This window comes from Mchenga conophoros, linkage group LG14, assembly GCF_057382185.1.
Source record: "Mchenga conophoros isolate Kocher_MC1m ecotype Shallow Benthic linkage group LG14, M_conophoros_male_GT1.1, whole genome shotgun sequence".
NCBI lineage: Eukaryota > Metazoa > Chordata > Actinopteri > Cichliformes > Cichlidae > Mchenga > Mchenga conophoros.
Window position 1 is genome coordinate 24,662,649 of NC_140539.1, and position 15,010 is coordinate 24,677,658.

The 15,010-nt window shown below is 44.7% G+C and overlaps 2 protein-coding genes across 3 annotated transcripts in view; both read left to right on the forward strand.

Annotated features, from left to right (window-relative positions):
* The first annotated feature begins 229 nt into the window (after nucleotides 1–229).
* Nucleotides 230–11,999, forward strand: lg14h19orf47 (linkage group 14 C19orf47 homolog). Of its 2 annotated transcripts, none has more exons than XM_085243553.1 (8): nucleotides 230–300; nucleotides 1,279–1,366; nucleotides 1,464–1,578; nucleotides 1,787–1,868; nucleotides 7,303–7,428; nucleotides 7,554–7,703; nucleotides 9,095–9,168; nucleotides 9,249–11,999. In XM_085243553.1, exons 1-8 carry the CDS (start codon nucleotides 282–284, stop codon nucleotides 9,774–9,776), a joined length of 1,182 nt encoding a protein of 393 aa, XP_085099679.1. In that variant the 5' UTR covers nucleotides 230–281; the 3' UTR covers nucleotides 9,777–11,999. The 2 variants fall into 2 exon arrangements, with proteins under 2 accessions (XP_085099679.1, XP_085099680.1); XM_085243554.1 differs by having other exon boundaries at nucleotides 7,554–7,628.
* A 692-nt stretch (nucleotides 12,000–12,691) lies between these two features.
* The window catches only part of ttc9b (tetratricopeptide repeat domain 9B), a 47,318-nt gene continuing 44,999 nt past the window's right edge, over nucleotides 12,692–15,010 (forward strand). The window contains exon 1 of the mRNA XM_085243555.1: nucleotides 12,692–13,610. Within this exon, the coding sequence (XP_085099681.1) occupies nucleotides 13,148–13,610 (463 nt within the window). The 5' untranslated portion in view covers nucleotides 12,692–13,147. The remainder of the gene's footprint in view (nucleotides 13,611–15,010) is intronic.

Consider the following 15,010-nt stretch of genomic DNA (forward strand, 5'->3'; position numbering starts at 1 on the left):
CATACTTTTTCACAGCAATGCAACATAAAAACAGCAATGTCATGTAGCATGCTCAAGTAAAACTCTAGGTTTGATTATTTTTCTTAATTCATGCATTTTTGATTTTCCTATAAATAATTAAAGCAAACATCACCTGATGTTGGCAGTGATTTGTGTGATTTTCCGGTCTTCGTCGCTCTCTAGCGTCCCAGACTGAAAACTTTCCGACCGAAATGTTTCCGGATCCGCCGGAAGTTGGGGACCTTTCTGCATGCGGTTGACGTCACCACACAGTCGTGAACATGGCGTCCGTGACAACAGGTGAGAGCACAAAGGCCCGGCTAGCCGGTGTTAACAAATGGTTGATTTAAATTATTTCAGCAGTACTTCGTCAGATATTAACACTGGCACCTCGTCTTTAATGTTTACGAGCGTTTGGGTTCACAGCGATCCCCGCGGAACAGCTTTTATTCGCGGCTACTGGAGCCGCTCACACAATGCTAACACAGAGTGCTAGGACAAACAACCGTGTTACTGAGTTTTGTGTCGCTCTCTGAAATGTGTGATTTAATCTTTAGTGGGAAAACAATCGTAAGGGGGAACTGTGTCCTAGATTAGTGGCCAGTTTAACCTCTGAATCGTCCAACTTGTCTCGCCGCTAATGCTAACGTTAGCCTACCAGCTCCGGGTCATCTACCACTCCGCTTTGTCCTCAATCTGTTAAAACTAAATGATTTTTAAATAGTCTATCTCTGATTTGCTTCTAAGTGCTATGCCAGTTTATTCGCCGTCCGTGTCTCCGCGTGGCCGAGTTTCACGTCGGGTATAGCCATTGTTGTGGCAGCTGTTGTGCTTCCTTCACAGTTTATCTGCTCCTGCAGCCACAGGACTGTTCAAATGTGGGGTTATAAATAACCTCCAGCTGGTCACGGTCAGCATGTATTAGACATCAGTATGCTGCTGTCTCTGATGGTTTATGTCTCCCGCTGGCGTCTTGTTACACTATAGTATTACTTTGAACAGTCCCACATTACACTTAGTGTGATCACAGCCTGTGGAATTCGTGGGCAACTTGGCCAGGAGTTTTGGTTATTGCTGTTGTCTTTTGGTTCCCAATTTTTCTGTTCTTAACAAAAGAAAACTGGAGCAGTGACACTGTAGACTTTAAAAAAATCAACAAGTAAAGAACTCATTACTTGCAACTGTAGTTGTGGCATTGTTTATTTATAAAGACCCGTGTTTGATTCTGCTTAAGTTGTTTGGTGGTTAATGTTTCAACCTTTCCATTTTTCTTTTAAGCCACCTCAGAGTGGATTCAGTTTTTTAAGGATGCAGGGATCCCAGCTGGTCTGGCTGTCACATATGCTGTTTCCTTCGTAGACAACAGGTAAAGACATTTTGGCCTCGTGAACACATTCATGCTGTGATCATGTGCACTTTATTAATGCTCTCATTGTTTGTCCTGATTGTTTAATCCTCGGCAGAATTCAGAAGAACATGTTAATGGACCTCAGTAAAGACATCATGATGGACCTCGGCATTACTGTAATTGGGGACATCATTGCCATTCTTAAACATGCCAAGCAGGTCTACAGGCAGGTGAGCCAGACTTGATCTTTTAATGTTATGAAAAGCTGAAAATTATTCACTGTTAACAATTGTGTTTGTCCAGAAGTCTACAGACAATATAATCGTGTACTGATTTAAAATAGCCACGCCTATATGCTAGCGCTAGGGTTTATTTTAAAATTGCAGCATTAGGTGCAGATTTCACTCAACACTTTGTTTTCCTGCTCTGTTTTCTAAGGACATGTGCAAAATGGCAACTGAGGCCATCTCATCAGGACAGACCAGTGTTCAAGCTGAGCTCAGAAGAACTGCCAACACCCGTAAGTAATGACATGTTAATTTATTTTGTAAAGTATGAGCCTTTATTAGAAGTCAAAAGAGCTTCAAAGAAAAGCGTCTGGACTTCTTTAAGTTGCTTGAAGATGTTTCACCTCTCATCCGAGAAGCTTCTTCAGTTCTAAGGTCAAATGGTGGGAAAGGATAATGGAAGCACTCAAAACATGCGGCTATCCTAATTGGGCATTCATAAAGTCAGCAAAGAGGCACAGAAAAGAAGACCAGACACCAGCGAGGGAGGATAAGAAGGACAGACACAACAACATTGTCATCCCCTATGTAGCCGGTGTATCAGAGAAACTCAGGAGAGTTTTCTCCAAGCATGACATCCCAGTGCATTTCAGACCCAGCAACACGCTCAGACAAAAACTGGTTCACCCGAAAGACAAAACGCCAAAACACAAACTTAACAATGTGGTGTATGCTGTACAGTGCAGCGAGGAATGCCCAGACCTCTACATTGGAGAGACCAAACAGCCACTTCACAAGCGCATGGCACAACATAGAAGAGCCACCTCCACAGGACAAGACTCAGCAGTCCATCTGCATCTTAAGGACAAGGGTCACTCTTTCGAGGATGCCAATGTTCACATTTTGAACAGAGAGGACAGATGGTTTGAAAGAGGAGTGAAAGAAGCCATCTATGTCCACTGTGAGCGACCATCTTTGAACAGAGGCGGGGGTTTACGACACCAACTCTCTGCCATCTATAATCCAGTTTTGAGATCCCTTCCCAGACGCCTTAACGCCCACTCACATCCTGGGCCATCTGACCTCAGGAATTCGCATGATAAGGTGGGGCCAGGTTTCACAATGAACTCACCCGAAACTCTGGCTGATTGGGACCCACACCCAGTTTCACACCTTGGCTCAGGCGATTAGAGGATCATCAGGGGGTCCTTTTGTCCCTCTGTGGGGGGAAACTCCCACTAGGTTTATATCTGGGACTCTCCACCATTTGACCTTAGAACTGAAGAAGCTTCTCGGATGAGAGGTGAAACATCTTCAAGTAACTTAAAGAAGTCCAGACGCTTTTCTTTGCAAGCTCCTTTGACTACGATGACCACACACACACACACACACACACACACGTAGGAAAATATTTAGTATACACATCCAGAAATGCATACACTATTATATATTGTACATATATTTATTAGTTTCAGGTTGGCCATTCTTGTATTTTGCTCGTTTGTGTTGTTGTGTTTGCACATCTCTGTTGCTTGTGGGGCTCGCACACAAGAATTTCACTCGCATGTGCTGTGCCAGTGTGCCTGCACATGTGATGTGACAATAAAAAGTGATTTGATTTGATTTGATTTGGATGACTGAGAACCTTCATAGACTTTATTAGAAGTGTTCAGATTTTCTTTGAGTTTTTGTTCTAACTGGAGTTAAATGGCCGACATTTGTTCAGCGGTGAGCAAAATTTTCCAGCAGTAAGTTCTGGTTGTATCGAAATCACTCAAGTCACTACGGAGGTCAGACAGTGACCCAGCTGTTTGACCCATTAATGAGCCAGGCCAGAGGCATTATGAATCATCTATTCCACTGTAATGTGGTATGTCAGCGGGAATTACGCACACATCTATGTGCATAATCATTTCACCTGCCATGATTCAGAACTGAAGAAGCAAATGTAATCAGGCGGTTGAAGCTGTTTACGTTAAGGAAAAGATGACCTAACGAGTGAAAGATCCGGAGTTCGACCTCAGGAGGAGACGCACATTCCTTTGGGGTTGCTTCAGAATGGCAACCAGTTTAAAAACACTGCCAAATCAAACATGTGGAGCTGCCTGCTGCAGCGACCCCTTGTGAAAAAGGGAACAGCCAAAAATGGCTTTGTAGTGTTCAACATGTTATTTTTGGATTCACCAAGAGAGGAGAGCAGACTTTTATTGGCCCAAAAAGTCCCCAAAATAACCTTATCTTAGGGTTGCTTTAACTTTAGCTTTCGGTCCAGGGCCAAAAGTCTTTTCTTTTCCTTAATTCTTCCAGAATCAGAAAGGGTTTTATTGCCAAATGTTGAGCAGGTTTACAACATTAGGAAATTGCTGCGGTGCTTCAGTGCAAACATACTGTCATAAATTACGCTTAAACAGACATGAAAAATAAATAAATAAATAAAAGAATAAGAATTATTCTTATAGGTAAGTAGATAGGTATATACATGAGTGCAGGTGGTGTTCAGTGCCAAACATGGAATGATGCTGTGAACACAGCGTAGGGTCATGTGTTAGTGGTGGGAACAGTTATACGGTTATTGTTCATGAGTCCAACAGCAGAGGGGAAGAAACTGTTCTTATGGCGAGAGGTTCTGGTGCGAATGGACCGGCGCCTCCTGCCTGAGGGGAGCAGGTCAAACAGACTGTGTCCAGGGTGAGAAGGGTCAGCTGTGATCCGAGCTGCACGCCGCAGTGTCCTGGAGGTGTACAGGTCCTGCAGAGATGGGAGTCTGCAGCCAATCACCTTCTCAGCAGAGCGCACAACACGCTGCAGTCTCTGTTTGTCCCTGATAGTGGCTCCAGCGTACCACACGGTGATGGAGGAGGTGAGGATGGACTCGATGATTGCAGTGTAGAATTGCATCATCGTCCGTGTTGGCAGGTTGAATTTCTTCAGCTGCCTCAGGAAGTACATCCTCTGCTGGGCTTTCTTGATGACGGAGGTGATGGTGGGCTCCCACTTCAGGTCCTGGGTGATGGTGGTACCCAGGAAGCGGAATGAGTCCACAGAGGTGATGGGGGTGTCAGTCAGGATGATGGGGGGGAGTGGAGCTGTGTGCTTCCTGAAGTCCACAATAATCTCCACTGTCTTCTGGGCATTCAGCACCAGGTTGTTGTGGCTGCACCAGGACACCAGACGTTCAACCTCCCTCCTGTAGGCAGACTCATCCCCGTCCGAGATGAGTCCAATAACGGTGGTGTCATCTGCAAACTTGATTAGCTTGACAGACTGGTGGGTGGAGGTGCAGCAGTTAGTATACAGGGAGAAGAGCAGAGGAGAAAGAACACAGCCCTGAGGCGAGCCGGTGCTGATGGTCCGGGAGTCCGAGACATTCTTTCCCAGCCTCACATGCTGCTTCCTGTCGGTCAGGAAGTCAGTGATCCACCGGCAGATGGGATCAGGCACATTCATCTGGGAAAGCTTGCCTCGGAGATGGTCTGGAAGGATGGTGTTGAAGGCAGAGCTGAAGTCCACAAACAGGATCCTGGCGTAGGTTCCTGGGGAGTCCAGATGCTGCAGGATGAAGTGTAGGGCCATGTTGATGGCGTCGTCTACAGACCTGTTGGCTCTGTATGCAAACTGCAGGGGGTCCAGGAGGGGGGCCGTGAGGGTCTTGAGATAGGAGAGAACCAGGCGCTCAAAAGACTTCATGACCACAGATGTCAGAGCCACGGGTCTGTAGTCATTTAGTCCAGTGATCCTAGGTTTCTTGGGGACAGGGATTATGGTAGAGGACTTGAAGCAGGCAGGCACATGACATGCCTGCAGTGAGGAGTTGAAAATGCCAGAAAACACTGGGGCCAGCTCGTTTGCACAGTGTCTGAGGGTGGCAGGAGACACACCGTCTGGGCCAGGAGCTTTCCGAACATTCACTCTTAAACTGCTTCCTCACACCTGCTTCATGAATATGAAGAGTTGTGGTGGGAGGAGGTGGTGTGAAATCCTCTTTTGTGTGGAGTGAGGAGGGGGTTGTTGCAGGTGAACAGTTTGAAGGTGGTGATGGCTCTATGGAGGGGGGAGAGGTGGGGGAATGAGTGTCCAAAGTGTCTCTATTGTTGGGGCCGTTGGAGGTGTGAAGGCTGCCTGATGGCTCGTCAAAACGGCAGTAGAAGTCGTTGAGGGTGTTGGCTAAGAGCAAGTCATCAGTGGAGTGGGGGGTTTTAGGCTTGTAGCCACACAGAGGCCGAGTCATTCTCTGAGATCTGCTGCTGCATCTTCTCAGAGTGCTGATGTTTAGCAACGTCCACTTCTTTAGTGAACCTGTACTTGGCCTCTCTGTAGCAGTCCTTGTCTCCGCTTCTGAACGCCTTTCTCTTTTCCAGCCACAGCTTTTTGAGTTTAGGAGTAAACCAGGGTTTGTCATTGTTATAACTCACCCTGGTGCGTGATGGCACAATGCTGTCCTCACAGAAGTGGATATAGGAGGTGACAGTGTCCGTAAACTCGTCCAAGCTGTTAGAAGCAGCCTTCATTGTGTCCCAGTCTGTAGACTCCAAACACGTGCGAAGCTCCTCCACAGCCTCGTTGCTCCACAGTTTTTTAGTCCTCACGACAGGTTTGGAGAGCTTCAGCCTCTGTCTGTACGCGGGGATTAGGTGGATCATGACGTGGTCAGAAAGTCCGAGTGAAGCGCGGGGCACCGCACGATAGGCCCCGCTGATCGTGCTGTAACAGTGGTCTAATGTCCTCTCCTCTCTGGTCGGGCATTTAATATACTGCTTGTATTTGGGAAGCTCATGGCTCAGATTGGCTTTGTTAAAGTCCCCAAGAGCAATGATGAGAGAGTCCGGGAATGTCCGCTCCATGTGCAGTATCTGCTCCGCGAGTGCGCACTGAGCTGCCTGCACATCTGCATCTGGCGGGATGTAAACAGCGGCCAGGATGAATGAAGCAAACTCCCGCGGAGAATAAAACGGTTTGCAGTGAATAAAAAGGTATTCCAGAGAGGAAGAGCAGTGCTGAGCAATCACTGTTACATCTGTGCACCAGCCACTATTAATGTAGAAGCAGACACCTCCACCTTTGGTCTTACCAGAGAGAGAGGCCTGCCGGTCCGCGCGCAGCAGATGAAAGCCCTCCAGCTTGAGCGCGCAGTCCGGGATGTCCTCGCAGAGCCACGACTCCGTAAAACATAAGACACAGGAGGAGGCAAAGTCTCTGTTCATGCTTCTCATCAGGGCCAGCTCGTCTATCTTATTGCTGAGTGAGCGTACATTGGAAAGGAAGATCCCAGGAAGAGCAGTTCGCAGTCCACGTCTCCTCAGACGCACGAGTGCGCCGGCTCGCTTTCCTCTCTTTCAGCGTCTCACTTTCCTGATCAGAGTCTGCAGTAAATCTGCCGCAGATGCGACAAATATTGGAAGTAAATCCACAGGTGTTGTAGTCCTGTAGTTAAGAAGCTCTTCTCTGGTGTAAGAATATCCAGAGGAGTGCCCAGACACAGAAGTTATGCACAAAAACAAAACAGAAGTAACGCACTGAAGTAACGCACTGAAGCACCAGGGCATCCATACGCGGCGCCTCATTTATTAAGATTTTCTTAAATTAGTATTCATCTCCCTCTGAACATTTTTCTGGTTACTCTTGTTTTGTGAAAGTGTGAATCCCATCCGTCTTTCACCTCTTTGGTACAAAATAAAGCGTATAGACTTAAGAAGTAAGATTGTAACAATCTTTTATTTTGTTCCTCAGCTGCGACACGCATGATAGCCAATGCTTTGAGCCATGACTCTCCACCAGCCACGCCAGCCCGCCGGCCTGACAACCGCCTCTCCGTCACAGTGTCCAACACGCAAGCAAACAAGAGTAACAAAGCAGGTAGATTAAATAAACGTATGTTTGTGTTTCACCCCATCCGTCCCCTGTTTCCTGTTTCCCTGAAGCCAGGAAAGCCCTCTTTTTACTCATGTTTGTTCCTTATGTGCTCCACAATTTGTTGTCAGTTATACGCCAACCAGCTGACGAGGGGAACGGTCTGCCTGTAGTGAAGCGTCGCCGCGTAACAGCTGAGATGGAAGGCAAGTACATCATCAACATGCCCAAGGGCACCACTCCTCGCACACGCCGAATCCTGGCCCAGCAGGCCAAGAAAGGTAGGCCTGATGAGGTGGCCTCACCAACAGCTCGCCTAACTAACGCGTTACTCACAACAACTAATCAAACCTGAAGCTCTAATGAGTCTCCCTCCTAAAAATTACAACTATTGATCAGGTGCTGATGATCAGAGTCTGTTTGACCCTCATCGTTTGCCCTTGTTTTTACTAATCCTGCTCATTCTGCCAATAAAATTCCCCCTCACACTTCTTTTTTTCCCCCCGTTTGTCTCACATTAACCAAATTTTACTTCTTTTTGCTCTTCTGATTTTTCCTCCCTGGCATGAGCTTGCATTTGGATTGTGTTACAGATCAGTCATTCAGCTTCAAGACATTTTCTCTAAATTTATGAAGGAAATGTCACTTTTATACCTGTAAAAGCTGCAGTGAAAATCATGCTTTCATGATAAATGTACCGACACAATCTAACAAACCACCGCAGCCCATTGAACTCACCGGAAAATCAAGTTTGCAGCTTAGAAGAATGGTGTACTCCAGATAGAGTAATTATTAGCAATTGGGTGTAACTCCTTTCTGTGACAAGACCAGGTCAGTGTTGGCACACGTTTCAATGCCTTTTTTGAGGCAGCTTTTTTGTCTGGTTCAGTTACTTTGCGGCGTTTACAGTTGTTGCAAATGCTTCCTGTGGGATTTACCACCACTGAATCAAGCTTTCCACCACCTGAAGCGATATGGCCACACAGCCAACAGGAACGCCCTTTCAAAGAAAGGCTTCAGAGTCTGAAAACAGAAGAAGTCTATTGTTTCCTTTCACACCACTTAAGTTAACTTGGGATGTTTGCCAGTGTCTACTGCCTATCCCAGCTTTAACTGGTTTGTCATGTTAGCAATTAAAGTAAAAGAGGTTTTTTTTAGCTGACTTAAAACAACAGGAGTTGATCAAAATATTTTTCTAGGCAGATACAGATACTGTTAAAATTTACATTTACATTGTTGTAGGCAAGAAAAAAACAAATCAAATGTTTGTTTCAGTCTAATCAGTGTGACTTTAGTTAGAGTTTTCAAAATAAAAGCAAAAATTCTCAACATATTACATGTATGGAGAATACTGTCAAAATTTCCAACATGTAATTTTTAATATTTTGTGTAAACATTCAGAAGCACATAGGCTACATTTTGCACAATCGAATAAGTCACACACCGACTATAACAACGCTCAATACAAATTCATGGCAGAATAACAGAAACTGAGCAAAGGTAAACTAACAGACTTTAAAGAACAACTACAGAGCGGTGGTACTGACAAATATTTCTTCACCTTCTCTCTTCCACTGTAATCTGTATGTTGCAGAGCTTCTTTACTTTTTTGCTGATTAGTTTTGTTGGAAAAAAATATTTATTTTGCTTATTTGCTCTTCTCTTCATGAAGGTTTGAAACGCACGTCTGTGTTTGCGAGACTCGGAGCTGAATCGAAGGCGGATACGACAACAGGCGGTAACAAGGTGAGACCTGTCGATGTACATTAACAGCGTTCTGCATCTTAAAGATGAGTTCTGAGCTCATAGCGCTCATATTTTTGCAGCCGACCGGCGTGTTCAGCCGCCTCGACAGAGGGGAAGAAGCTGCAGACGAGCAGAGAGCTGGAAACGCAGGTGAAAACGAGGACGACAGCGATGGAGAAGGCTCTGTCCTCCAGTATGCTGGCGTCCTCAAGAAACCTCCTTCTCTCCAGAAGAAAGAGTCTGCGATAAAAGCGCCCCCCATCACCCTGCGGCGCCTCGGCGGCAAATTCAAACTACCTCCCTCTGATACACCCACCTCCTCCTCACCTTCCCCGAATGGTCTCCCCCCTGCTAAGCTTAGTGTTCTTCAGAGACTGGGCAAGCCCCCCGCAACACACTCAAACACCAGTGTGTCGCAGACACCCGCTGACACACAGGACAACAGAGTGACCAGCACCAGATCCCGAGCCCAGGAGAGGACGACTGTAGCAAGCTCCAAGGTGAGCAGCAGCACCGGAGGAGCTGGAATGGGAGGAGAGTCCGCGGGGGCCCAGATGGACGTTAAAGCTATCAGTGTTTTCAAGAGACTGGGCAGTAAGAGAACCTAACGCACTCACCCCACCACCACCCAAAAAATACTATTTCTTTACACTCTTTTTAAAGTTTGTATTGCCAACTTTTAGGATTTATCTTGCTGCAATATTTTTTGTTTTGTTTTTGTGTTTGGATAAATGACAAAGATTATCATTTACATTAAACTCATTATTCTTGCTGCCATTGGAAAAATGTTTACCGTTTAGTGTCCAAACCTATTATTTAAGGATTTATGGTCTGCATTTGTTAGCTTAAAGCATGAGCTTGACATACGCTACCCCCACCACACCCCATACGAGGATGCTGCTGCTGTCTACACTCCCTGAATGCCCCTGAATGAATAGTGAGGCTGTAGATAATGTTGTTTCTCCAAGAATAATTATGTAAGTGTTTTATTGATATTTGCCTGAACATGTAAAATGTACAGATTTTTGTTTTGTTTTATTATTTTTTTTATTTTTAAGTTGAATACACAGGACAGCAGTCAGACTAGTAAGGAGATGATAAGTTAAAGTTAATCTTCTAACCTTCACCTAAGAATTACCTCCTTTTCAAAGTATGAAAAGTGTCGATAACAAGCTTCTGAACTCAGACCCCGAACTTGTGAGAGGGGAAAGGAAAAAATTCAAACTATTAAACAGAACAACCTCGATGAACACTTGAATCTTTGGAAAGCAATGCACCTCCTCCTCCTCTTCTGTGCTTTGTGGAGTAGAAGTTGACACCTTCGAACTAAAGGCACCTTTTCTATCGTAGTACTGAACGTTTTCTATAACCACCTACTTGAAAGCCGACTCACTAGAATATTTCTGTTGTTTTTATGCAATGTATAGATTTGTTAGACTTCACACACACATATTTTTCTATGTGGACGTTCTTGTATCATGACGTATCCTTACAAAAGGAATTCAGCGATGCCATCGGGCCCAGCTCGATGTAGTCCACTCAAACCAGTGTTGCTCATTACTCCTGATGTACAGTTTTTGTCTGTCAGACTTCATGCCAGATCTTCGTTACATTGTAAATATTTTAAAATGCTTAGGATTTTTTTCCCTGTGTTTAAAGAATTAATATCTGGAAAACACACCGTGTTTTGTTCGTTCACTTCTCGTTAGTACATGGGGATCTACCGCAGCACCAGTTCATACATCCTCATCTCACTTCGCTCATCGTTTCCGAGGATGTGGTCTCAGTTATTGAAGGTGTTTTCATCAAAGTAAGCATCCGCTCCTCAAAAGGACATACAGCAAGAAAAGGGTTCAACTTCACTGAATATAAGCTGATTAGCCAGCTGCTGGTCTGTTTGGGAAACCGATGATGTTTCCACTGATCCATACATACATATTTTACATATTAAAAATGGTGAAGTTGAGCATATAACATTTAAAATTAGAGCAAGATAAATATTAGACTTCTTCATTTTAAATCTTTAGCAGCAATTTTCTCTCCTGATTTTTATTTACTTCATTGTTGTTCGTTCTGGTAGTTTAGACTATCAATCAAATAACTTCTAACCACTTGTAAAGATTTACAGGCAGCCAATGAAAGTGTGATCTGCTGTGACACTGTGGAAAAAACACAGATGAATGTTTTAGACACTGATACAGGGAGGATACTGCACACCGTGTCTTGTTAAAAATGTTTGAAATAAAATTGCCTTTAACTGGAGCCGTCAGTATGTGACAAGCAGCCATCAGAAGATGGTGCACTGTGGTTATAAAGGGATGGACATGGTCAGCTAGAATACTCAAGTAGGTTGCAGCATTAAATTATGCTCAGTTGGTACTAAGGAGACCAAAATGTGCCAAAACAAATATCCCCCACACCATTACACCGGCAGCAGCCTGAACCATCGATACCTGGCAGGAAGGATCGAAATTCTCACTCTACCGTCGGAATGTCGCAGCAAAAATTACAACTCCTTAGACTAGGAAATGTTTCCTGGTCTAAAAAGTAGCCTGGCTATTTTCCTCTGACTTCTGATAGCAACAACGCCACGTTCAAAGTCAGTTGAATGTGGCGTGGTTGTTGTTGTCAGACCTTTTTTCCTCATTCTGATGCTCAGCTTGAACTTCAGCAGGTCATCTGGACCATGTCTACATGCCTAAATGCTATGAGTTGCTGCTACCTGATTCACTGATTAGATATTTGTACTAATGAGTCATTGAATAGATGTACCTCGTGAAGTGAAACTACATAAAAGTGAGCGTCTTGGTTTAATAAAAGTGAAGTGTGAATTGTTTGTCAGTTATTACAACACAAACAGAACACTCATTTTATCTTTAGTTAACTGTAATAAACTTGATTGTTTGGCAACCGTGAGAGCTGTCGTGCCTCAGGTGCTGCCCTTCTTTCCAATAAGCAGGAGTTCGAGGAGCGCTACAGGGTGTGCTGTGGATGCTTACTCCTGCTCTGTGGAGAAGATGGTGTGTGGGGTTTTTTTTTTTACTTACTCTTGCAGACATGCCTCTGAGGCTGACTGCTGACTTCTAGATTAACCACACGTCACATCAAACTAAGTGTAATTGACACTTTGTCCCCTTGAGGTCGCTCTCTCCCTCTTTCTCCCTCAGCCTCCTGCCGTTCGTCTCCATCTCCTTGAAAACCTTATCAGCTGAAGTCATCAGGCGCTCCGCTTGGTCCTGAAACGATTACAGGAACAATAGTTATAGTAAAAGCTGGATTTTATTGTGAGGACTGATCACTTCCAATCGTATTATTAATTGACCCTTGAAGAACGAGCCTCGGGCCTAAGAGTAGATAGTTTATAAGGCTATCTTTTTAAATATTTTGCCGAATAGTGTTTAAAATAAATAAACATGCAAATAAGTTGTTGTTTATTACTGACTGATAAAAGCATCTACTTTGCGGTTCATGCAGTTGTTATGGTTGATTTTAATGTGCCACATCACACTAAGAAATAATCGATTATGTCTGAATATTTCCACATTTTCTCTTTTTTCTTTCTTCTCCATTTTTCTCCATGTAAAATCCGAACTGCAGCAACGCCTCACGACTTCTCTTTTTTTCCCACAATGCTGCGCGGTAGGGGCTGTCGTGTGTGCGCTATCTGTGGTGCTGAAGCTGCGCGTGCCTCTGAGGTTGCTACCATACAAATCCACCCGAGCATCCTTCCGCGAGAGCTCCAGCAGCGAGGGATGGTTTGTGGTCGACGCTAGGAGAGATTCAGGATGTTTCTGCCAGCTCTGGTGATGTAATGCGTCTTTTTTCTGTATCTGCTGACGTTCTCCGGGTTATTTCTCGTTTTTTTCTGTAAGTGCTGCACACGGCAGACGCGCCTGAAAGCCCATTTTTCCCTCGGCTCGTCGTGTCTCCGGTGCCGCCGCCTGCCCTGCCTCCTTCGCCGCTCCGTCCTGCATCCTTTATGCACAGCACGCTGCTCCGGTCCTCCCCAACAAAGCACACCTTCGTGTCCGAGCACCATGGCCCGCTCCAGCCGCTTTCACTGAGAGACATGGAAGCCAAACAGCACCAGATAAAGAGCCTGAAAAGCTACCCGGAGACCGGCGGTCGGAGCCTGGCAGCGGCCGCCGGAGGAGACGGAGGAGGGGGGTATCGAGCCGGCTCAGCTGAAATGGAGATGGACTCGAAGATCCAGAAAGCCATCGAGTTCAAGGCGGAGGGCCATCGCTGCTACAAGGAGAAGAAGTTCCGGGAAGCGATAGGCAAGTACCACCGGGCGCTGCTGCAGCTCAAAGGGGTTCATGTCGTGGACGGCACTACGGGCTCCGAGGTCAACCTGCTCAGCCAAGCCGCGGCCAAGCTGACCGAGGAGCAGAGGAGAGCCGTGGAGAGCACCGAGATCGAGTGCTACGACAGCCTGACAGGTGACACGACCACAAACACACTAAAACTCAGAAACACCCAGACCCCTACTATTCTCCAAGTAGTGCTGACACCATTATTGGTTCCGGTTCACCGGGTTCACACAAGCTCCGGGGTGCAGTTGTGTCTCCAGGTGCTGGGATCAGCAGAGGCGGGCGAAACAACACTGGTGCTGAAATGGAGCATGGATGGTGTTTGTTTGTACGTTTTTTAATTGCACATACAAAAGTGGCTGCACGCTGTTTGACCATTGGTGCGTTTATTTATTCCGGTGAGGTCATTTGCCAGCCAGAGAAATTTCACCGTGTGGGCTAAAATAGTTCACCTCTCTGCCAGTTACATGCTCTCAAACAGTCTTTCACGTGGGTTGTTTATTTTTACATGTGTACCTGTAAGAAAAAAGAAAAACATCTGGGCCATAAATACAATCAGGCTTCATGTTTTAGGACATGTTACCATTATTTATGTATGAGGCAAGTTCACCACATGTTGGGGTGATGTAAGGCTGCAAGTTTAATGGCTCCAAGTGTGGAGGGAGTTACAACAGGGTTAACAGAGCTTCACATAACAGCTGCTTTCAATGTTAATCCTCAGTAATTTCATTTATAATATACCAGAAAAGAACAACTGAGAAGAAGCTCATTGTTCATTGTTATAGTCCCCTTATCTCGACACAGACTGTTACATCATTGTTTCTAGTTGTGCAATTATGCACAATCATGAATAAAAGTAGACATCAGAGCTTCAACAATGTGAGAGTTTCACTTCAAGGTTTTAGTGATCAAAATAATTCAGAATAAAATTGAAAGCGATGGAAAAAATTATGAATAATAATGAAGTTCACACATCATTTTAATTATTGTCGTTGTTTTGTTATATTGTTTCGGCAAATTAATTGTACTGAAAAAAACAAGTACACAGAGGTGGTAAGAGTGTAATTATAACTGTCCAAAACAAAAAAAACAAAAACAAGACACACATTTGCACAATTACTTAAAATATTAGTTGTGTATTTACCATAATTTAATCAGAAAGCCCCACTGAGACTGACGTTTTCAAGGGAGACTTGAACAAGGTAGAAGTCATAAACTCAAAACATATTAAAAACTTAACAACTACAACATAAAATACAGGAGCCACAGCATTATTATGTATACAGTATACAATTACCCACAACAAAACATGCTAGTGGCCTCTCAAGAAAATCATCCACATTTCCTATCCTGCATTCCTTATGATGCTTTTAAATTCAATAATAGATACAGTCCTTTGAAAAAAAAAGGTAAAAAGTTTTCACAAGAAAATTCACAGTTTTTCTGCATTTGATTAACTGATCGTCAGTAAGTGTGAGCATCACTATAAAAGCAGAGGTTTGGGCAGTTTGCTGGTCTGGAGCACTCAT